This window comes from Amblyomma maculatum, chromosome 11, assembly GCF_055883805.1.
Source record: "Amblyomma maculatum isolate TAMU_Amacu chromosome 11, ASM5588380v1, whole genome shotgun sequence".
Classification (NCBI taxonomy): domain Eukaryota; kingdom Metazoa; phylum Arthropoda; class Arachnida; order Ixodida; family Ixodidae; genus Amblyomma; species Amblyomma maculatum.
Window position 1 is genome coordinate 110,250,604 of NC_139354.1, and position 9,394 is coordinate 110,259,997.

Genomic DNA, 9,394 nt, shown 5'->3' on the forward strand with positions numbered 1-9,394 from the left:
TTTTTGTGGTAGAAGTGGCAGTGTTGGCGGATGTTACGAAACATATACTCGTGTTGACTAGCGAGTTTGGTTAACTGTCTTCAACTTCACTTTTGAGCTTGCTGGAAATACATAGTCGTAGCTGACCTTTAGTAATATGCATAGCAATTTTTAGAATTCTAAAAACTAGTTTACCTCTGCTTCTCGGTGCAGACCTACACAGTGACAATACTAATGTCGTCGATTCAAATCCTTATTGCAAACTTACCTCCAACGTGACCTAAGACATTTAGGTTAGCGCTACCACTTACCATTGCCGTCTACTGCTACGGCGTGAGCCTCAGTGGGCATGCACAGATCACCCCTGCGGGCGACAGATGGCGCCATGTGCCTGTCATACGCCGGCGGATCTGGAATGCAGGAAACAATCAGTGCGTGCGTCGCTGATGGAGTGTGGCAGCGGTAGACGGTGGCAGTAAGCTGTAGCGCTGGCGTTAAATGAGAAGAGAAATGGGATGACGCCACCGTCAACGCTGCACAAATGACGGTTGCATCACAGTTTTGATGCGATTCACGTGCGCTTCTTTTTCTACACATTTTTCTCATTTCTATATTACGGAGATCGCGACGTCTTTTCGACCAAAAGAGCTGTGTACGCTATCGCTTAGTATTTGTTGAGCCACAGCGCCAAATGTATTTGAGTTTTGTAAGTGTTGAAAACTGATATGGCAATTTGTAACGGTCAGTTAAAGGTCTGTAATTGGACGCAGGGAGGCTTCATAGCAGGAAATCACTACTTCACGAGGTCTAACCGGCACACTGATTCGGTGCATCGACTATTGTCCTGAGTTCTTATTAGCAAAGCCTTCTCGGGCTTTGCTAATAAGATGTGAGGGTGAAATCAGAATCCAGATTTCTTGAACTCTGGGATCCCGCGTTAGATACACTTTCCCCTAGAACACGCAGACTCGACCTTATGACGTGTTTAAATGGAGGCTTTATGTTCTATGTCGCGTGTGGCAACTTTGGCGACAACGTACATATCCCAGTCCTCCTCACTGCCTGGTGATGGTGAAAAGACAGCGTCAACATTCAATATATATACCATACACTAAGACAAACTGTGCATGCTATACTGTATTTAGCCGTGTTAAATATCTATTTATTTACCTCTGTCACTCTGTATATTCTATCTTCCGTGTGCAGGGTGTTAAGTCGTCCGCTATGCTCGCTTGAGTTCTACATATGTTTTATTTACTGTTTCGACAATTTCCACTGCCGTAATACAAGATGACCGCGAAATTGCAAAACGGCAGCGTCTTTCATGTTCGTTTCCAACAGCACAAACCTTGGGGCCAATATTGGTACTTTGATGGCAATGTCGGCCCCCATATAGAATCAGTCCATTGACAACACACTAAAACAATGGGCCGATGTTTCTTGATGTCTGGATACTAGTGCTGCTACTACTACCACTAATATTATTGTTGATTACTAATGCCTTCTTCTCCGCCCAGGTGGATTAAGAGGAACATCAGACAATTTGGCGGGGACCCTTCGCAAATCACGCTCTTCGGGGAGAGCGCGGGCGGCATGGCCGTTCACGCACACGTGCTATCACCCATGAGCCGGGGTCTGTTCCGGCGTGCCGTGGCCATGAGCGGCTCCATGAACGGGCTGGACGTGACAGAGGCAGTGCACAACAGCGTCTCCAAGGGGGACGCCCTGGCCTCCATCGTAGGATGCCGACCGGCCGATGGCGGCTCGCTCGATTCCCACCCCGAAGAAGTAATCGGGTGCTTGCGCAAGCGGTGAGCGCTGCCTTTTCGCGAGTTGCGCTACCAAACGACGCCCCTCTCACGATGTATAAGATACACGTGGCAACGGGATCGCGCTGCTTCTATCCGTCAGGTCAGGCCTCGTGCCATTGCCACTTTCGATGCAGATGCGTGGTGTAATTCTAGCCCAGGAGAAAAGCGGCACGATGACTGCCGCGTTTGTCATGACTGCGTTGCGTATCTGCCTTTGCACTGGTATTTTTTAGGGTTTAGGAGGGCCGGTTATAGGCACTACAAGGCAATGGCCCAAAAGCTCTCACCGATTGTGGTCAGTGCTCTTAGCCATGGAGAATATATCGGTTTATGAAGGCGGGGAGCAAGATAGCGAGATTCGCAAGACTCCGAGAGGTGGACTTGAAAAGTAATTCAGTAAAGTCCGTTAAGCACTGTACTTAACCAGCTAGTGCTTACATTGTTCTCCTGAGTGAATGATCATCGGTGAAGATTTTAGTATATTTATACCCTTTCGACTAGGGCCTTTCTCATATTCCCCTGTGAAATGTAAATAAACAAGACCGCGATACACGCGCACTCAACGTCAGTGTCGTGAGCAAGATTGCAGTTTGGCGTTTGGTAAATTATGAGTTGGCGTTACAATTTGGCAGTTAGTAGGGCACGTGGAAACCTTGGCAGAGTGAATAGAAATTGGCAGTGGCTTAACTCGGCTAAGCTAGGTTATTTAGAGCTAAAGCTGAAGTATGAGACTGAATCATTTCTCTCTTGATGTTCTTGTCGCACCTTCTTCTATGTCGCCTTGTATGATCACTTTAAAAGCCCCTCTTCTCGCTCATCGAGAGTTTCCACCGTTCGTTTAGCTCTCTCAGATTCAGTTTTTATGGCAAGCGATGTCGGAGTTGATTCGGCTTGTACGCCAGCGTTGAGACCGATCAAGTGGTTGCTACATGGCCTTTATCCCCCGCTTCGGCGCAGTAGCTGAATGGCACCGCGCATGTGCTGTGAGGAGCATAGCTAATTGATGATGTCATGCTGGAGGCCGGACATATATGTACAAGTATGAATGAAGTTTGCCAGGTTTGTGAAGAAGAAGCAGGTGTGCGATGTAGAAGAAGCGAAGCGGCAATAGATGAAAGGAGTGCCGCCTGCTGCATGCACTACTCGCGCGAAGAAGCGGGCAGCGAGCAGGGCGCGCGCCGCTAGGCACAAGGCTGAAGCTCGACAGAAAAGTCGGCTGAAGGTCAAACTGCGGCGTACGCGAAACATGCCGCAGAGAGTTCATTGAAGCCTTCGCTTCAATAAGGCTCCTTCAAGTGTTCATGTGCTCTTCTCAACGAAAGAGGGGACCATTTCACGTAGATCCCAATAACCGCGAGCGAACGTTTTTCAGGTCTGCCGAGGAGCTGGTTGTGGCGGCTTCAGAAGTGGTGCCGGGTAAGATATTCGCCTTCGCGCCCACCTACCACGATGCCTTCCTGCCCAAGGTGCCGGCCGTGGCTGTGCGCAAGGGATTCTTCGCCGCAGACGTCGACCTCCTTATCGGCGTCACTTCGGACGAAGGCGCCGTGGCGCTCATATGGCCGAAGCTTAGGCAGCATCTGCTGGCAGAGAACCTAGACCACATTGACCGAGCGGCTCTTCACAAGGAACTGCACGCGGTGAGCCGAGGGAGGCGTTTTTGGCATCGTACGGCAGGGAATGGTATGACTTATCTTGGCATAGCGTGACAGGCGGCACGGGTTATTGTGAGAGAAAATACTGTTGATGAGTGCGTCTGGAACCATGACACTCTTTTCCTGGATGCGCGAAAACAGATAAATGGTCAAATCCCTCAGCTCACTTGTGCGAAATGCGTTGCCGAATCCACAATCCTAGTGACATAGCTATCGGAATAATGCGTCCATGATAGCCTGCACTGTGAGCGAATCATGCCTGACCATGAAAAAGTGCTGAATAAGAAAACGTAGAAGCATGCTACGGAATGCGACCTGTTAAACAGCTGGTAAACCTTGCCGTCATCGAGACCGTCATCGCCATCTCGAGGCATGGCCGACGTCATGTGGCGGGACGCACTCTTATTGCTTTGATAGGACGAATAACTTCGGCAAACGTACCTCGTAGAAAAGACGTTACTATACCAGTTATGCACTTCACTCGATTCTAGCCGAGTAACGTGAATGTTTCATTTTGATAGCCATGTAGCAATCTCTAGACGCCGACAGAAAACGTTGGCAGACATTCTAAAGATTACGCTGTTATTTTGTTTAGTTTTTTAGTGACCTTTTAACGGATGTTTCCCAATATCACCACCCAACGCTGGCTGGCTGCAAAGAAAACTTTATAGATAAACGAAATTAACTAAATAACACACTTATCGCTACTCGTACGGAGCCCTCGTTCAAATATAAAACTAAATATGGATCGGCCGTACTTCTGGGCATGAAGATTGTCACAACGCTAATTGGTCAGTATGAAGCGGCGCCACTCATCACGGGAACGAAAATCGTCATGGCAGAGCGCCAAGCTAAGTGGTCAAAAATAGGCGACGTCAAGAGCGCCAGCATAGTGACGGAACGCTTACTCCACCAGGACAGAAGAGAAATAATAATAAGTGAATAATATTATTTCACCACCCCACATAGTCTTGTCAAGCTTCACACAGCGGTATCCCTTCTGTGCGGCTTTATTGTTGAATCGATCGAATGGCCTGTTGATGAGATTGTCGAGGTATGAAGCAGCATTTAGGTTAATGCGACATTGGCGGATAACATATTTTAGCGTGGACCGTTTAGGTAGTATGTCATCTTTAACATGTTTAAAAGAGGAAGTCTGTCAAGCCGGATTAGACAATGTATCTACGTTACCAATACTCTCAATATGGCGCGGAGATACAAGCCGCTGCCATATTGCCCAGTCATCGTTTGCTTTTATCCGACAGCTTCATCGGGTTGCAGGCAGAGGTGGCATCCGATGACCTAATTGGTTATGCGTCACGTGCTTCAATTCACTGCGGAATTGACTTGGGCTTCTCAATCAACACTTGCTTGGTCGATTACCGCGTCGCACGTCGCCTTGCACATTTCCACCTTTGCATCATTGTGGTACGCCAGAACGTTGATACGCTCCGCTCTTTTCGCATCCAAGCAGACGAAGCTACAGTCGGTCGGCAGTCGATGAGCAAATCTTTTTCGGCAGGTGTTCTCCTCTTGGACCGGCGATGCGGCGCCCGAGATCATGGAGGAAGAGTACACGGCCAAGGCGACGTCGGACGGCAGCTCACTGCGCCGCCAGTTCATAAACTACCTGAGCGACCGGCTTTTCGTGTGCCCCATGCACACGGCCGCTGCCGCGCATGCCTCGCGAGGCGGCACCGTTTACGCCTACGTGTTCGACCACTGGCCGGCCAAGCGGGCCCGCCTTCCGTGGTCCGGAGTGGTCCACGGCGCAGACCTGGCCTACGCCTTTGGATTACCGCTTCTTGACCGAGACAACTTCACAGACGAAGACGTCAAGGCGTCCGAACAGCTCATGGATATGATCGCAACCTTTGCGCAGAAAGGGTGAGCCCCGTCTCTTGCAGCACAGCGCGACACAGCAGGGTTCATAGGCCTCGTGGAAGGAGATCTCTGCTCGTGGGATATTTTATGCATACAAATTTATTTTGTGGTTGTTTCGTATGCATTTTTCAGCATGCGAGGATCAACAGAAATGACAGGATATATTAAGCACACAGTCACAGGTAGAGTTGTTTGGATAGATGGTCTTAAAAGAAAGGACTGAAAAGTCATGCGAGTTTGAAGTTTGGAACGTGTACATGTTGCCATTTGGCCACAGACTCACTATCGATTCTTTCAATTTATAAAAAAAAATCAAGCTCTCAGTGAGTTTAGAGTATCACGCTAGAGCCTATGACTGGATGGTCTGTCAAAGTCATATAAGGGGTGGTTACGTGGAGATTAACATTCCTAACAATGGGGGATCAAAATTGAAGACAAAATATTGTCAGCAACAAATGCACACCCGCAGCGGCTGTAAGCTACTGAAAAAGATGAAATAACTGCATGGTTAGTGAACTAAACTCCCGAATTAGCAATTCATTTACAGGTGGGTAGTGTTAGTGGAAGTTAGAACCTATAGATAAGACAATGCTATATCAGTTTTTGAAGGTAAGGAAATCTAATCTTTCAAATCCCTGCAGCACGGGGAAATATGACACTTTTACCCGGATGAAACCGAAATTGAGCGCATAATAAATAAAGGATACTCGATCTAAATGACACGCAGACTGACAACGCAGTGCAGCCACTACGGCGCCAAATTCAATCTGCTTGCTGTAGGTAGTGTTGCTTGCCACGGATTTTGTTTTATTTCACCGCTATCCAGAAAATCCACGGGGTGGTGGCTTAGCGATTATGGCACTCGAATGTTGTTCTCAAGGAAGCGGGTTCGACCCAGTCCGCAGCGATGGCCTTTAGCTACCCCTGGACCAAGGAGGCAAATACGTAAGGCCTGGTTAAAGCGCGACATTAAATTCATGTCAGGAGGTGCTGCAGACGTTGAGGTAGCTTACTGCTGTATGCCGATGAGTGTGTGTGAGATAATATAAACATTAATAGGGACTCATTCATTTTGCAATTACTAGAATTATAAAGGCGAACCAGGATCCTTGGGCTAGCCACACACGCAAAAAATTCTAAGCCAAGCAAAACCAAAAAAAAGCTAGACGAGGGCAAAGCGCATTAGCACATCTAAGTTGAATTTATATGAACCATGTAAATCAGTAGCCATATTTTCCTCACTTGTGTGGTAGATGATCATTACCAAACCAAGTTGCCAGCGGCACGTATTCCGTGTCCTGCTATGTGCCTGTTTCCTTCGCTGAAGTTTTTCATTTTGTGAACAAATGCACAAAATAGCCCAACATGCGCTGTCACGGGTTTGAATCGAGTGTCGAATACAGAAAATGACTCTCTTCCTAATCCGATTTCCTGCCAGGGAATAAGCATTTTGGGGCCGAATAATTCACATAGTCAAAAATAGCTACTACGGTGCTTTCTTCGGGTACAGTCGTCCTGTGTGCAACTTTGTCTTAATGCTTCAAATCACAGGTAATCGTTTTCTCTACACGCCTTTGCAGTGTTCCCAAGTCCCCGGCGGGTGCTCCCTGGCCCAAGTACACCGCCGCCGCACCCGTATCCCTGCTGTTGAAGAACAACAACGCCACCGAAGTCGAAGGCTTCCACTCTGAGCGTTGCCACCTTTGGAGAATCTGAGTGGCGCCAGCCACGTCCAAGACAGAAAACGACCGATTGGCAGGGATTAATCGCTAGCCGAGTGCTTATGAGGGTTGAGTTTGACCGAAGGCTCACTTTAGTTTCAATGCCTGTCAGATGAGATAAAAGTGACCAGTCAAGCCCTTTCGTACCGTTACAGTTGCTAGCTTCTCTGCCCATCCTAACATCGGTTGATCACATGATGTTTCGCCGGTTTGCGTCACGTGACAAAGTTTGTAGGAAGCGCAGCGCGACGTCGCAGCCCCATTGATGAAATACGTTACATCGCGGATGACAGGTGAACGTGCTGCTTACATTGCAAAGCGAACTATCTGACAGGCATGAAAGTTACACAAAACGTATATCTGAACTTTGAAGCTAGAGTCGAGTAGTGAATCGTAATCGTGACTGTCACCAACGACGCGATGCCCAGCAAAGGCCTAAGTCCTCTGAACGTGATCTCTGCGATTAATCACACTTTTTGCCCTAAGCAAGGTCTCAGATTTCCTATACACCCTGACATGGCCCTTTTCCCTACCAGCCTCAATAAAGTTCTTCTAGTGCCCAGTGGCTCCATTTCAGAAGCCTCTGGTTACATATTCTGCGCATGACGTGTGCAGAACAGACCCATTCCCTGGTCTTTGATGGTTGCCACTACGTTAGCATTAATTTCTTGCTCACATCCTCTTCTGGTTTGGGGCTGTTCAAGATCTACCACGCAGTTCGTTTTTGTCGTTTGCCGCGATGTTTGTGATGTGATTTAAATATTCTTCAGAATCTCGTAAGTTGGCGCCTTGCTGGAACTACCGGATAAGCTGGGTCAATATTTACTTGTTTTCAAAGAAGTTTGTAGGGAATTATCACTCAGAAGTGAAGTAACGTCATCAAGGCCTATTAAAGCGAAAGTACCTTTCTGCTGTCACCCACTGATGCCAAAAAAGTGGATATCTGGGCCAGTGACATAAGCGTTACGAGGGCATGTCTAATTGACCTACCCTCGTAACACTGATGCCAGTTTATCTTCTACCTGTTCAGGAATCTCCAATACGAAAGAAGAGCGTAAGTTCTTACGGAAGAGGGAATTCTGTTTCTGCTTCCTTCCAGAAGTTGATTGCATCTAACGACGTAATCTCTCAAAAAAGAGGGCTTTAAGAAAACGAATGATGAGGTGCACTTTTCACTCGTATCGGCATTTGGAGGTACCGATGCGTTGTCCGACACTGCACCTTTTCTAAGGAGCCACTTAAGTAAAAAGAATGGGGAACAGTACAATTTTCATTTTGGTTAAACGATTTGTATTTCTAGTGAGTTACGTATTTGAACCCAGCCATCGCCGTGCAAGAGGTTGTTGCTCTCGCGCGTAATATATGCTTATTTGTCACTTTTCTAATACCTTATTTTCCCATTGCTGAATGCTTGGTTAAAAACTAATCAGCTCGCACAAGCACTATTTGACATGCGCCCCTTGCACCTGATATCCAATTTTTTTTTCTATTTGCTGTACAGCGTTTGAACTCTTACGCCCAGCCGCACATGCTGATGCATCCTGCTAACGTCAAATTAGATAATTCACACAGGGTCAGCAAAAAGGCAACGGAGAAAGGGGCCACAAATTCCTTTCAGTAAACTTCCTCGCCATGTAAAAAAAATTACTAACCTACACAATGACAAGCCTGTGCTTCACATACTAAGGCAAAAACGCTTAGAGGCCCATCATGGTTTAGCAGGATTGGTGCGTTCACGAGATGTGCCCGAGTGATTCCGCGGAATTCCACTGGATATCGGCGGGGTTCTGTTTAACATTGAAGAGGTATACCCCTCCGATCACCAGACAAGCACGTTATCCGACTAAGCCACACGCCTAGTTTCTTATTGTCTGTCGTTCCTGCCGTCTCCATGGCAACACAGGGGCACAGCGACGACTAATTCAACCCAATCTCCAGAAGGGCAGAAGGGCGCGTGGCGTACCCAATCTGCCACCTGGCATGAAGAACAAGCGCCACAACGAATGCGCGCCATCGCCGCCGAGTGGATCTGCTCCCCTCGAATCTGGCACAGAAGAAGCACTGTGTGATCGATAACCACAAATAAACACTGCAGTAGAATCAGCCAATCAGTTCCAAATGCTTTCACCTTATTTTTTTTCTAAGGGGTCTTAAGTGCCTCAAGAATTTCGCCCAAACATGTTTCGAACAAATAAAACATTTACAGATATTGTGCCGCATAGAGCGGAAGCTTTTTTGTTTCACGTGGGCAAGCGTAACCTGTCAACTGACGTTTTCAGCTCAATTAAATATGTTCATTCTTGGAAAATTGGCATTGATTTAGCTTCAGTTAAAACTACTGTGA

General features: G+C 47.4%; 1 protein-coding gene across 1 annotated transcript in view; it reads left to right on the forward strand.

Annotated features, from left to right (window-relative positions):
- The window catches only part of LOC146174663 (acetylcholinesterase-like), a 32,939-nt gene extending 24,637 nt beyond the window's left edge, over positions 1 to 8,302 (forward strand). The window contains exons 4-7 of the mRNA XM_084583860.1: positions 1,497 to 1,790; positions 3,163 to 3,430; positions 4,968 to 5,332; positions 6,910 to 8,302. Of these exons, the coding sequence (XP_084439986.1) occupies positions 1,497 to 1,790; positions 3,163 to 3,430; positions 4,968 to 5,332; positions 6,910 to 7,045 (1,063 nt within the window). The 3' untranslated portion in view covers positions 7,046 to 8,302. The remainder of the gene's footprint in view (positions 1 to 1,496; positions 1,791 to 3,162; positions 3,431 to 4,967; positions 5,333 to 6,909) is intronic.
- Positions 8,303 to 9,394: the final 1,092 nt, after the last annotated feature.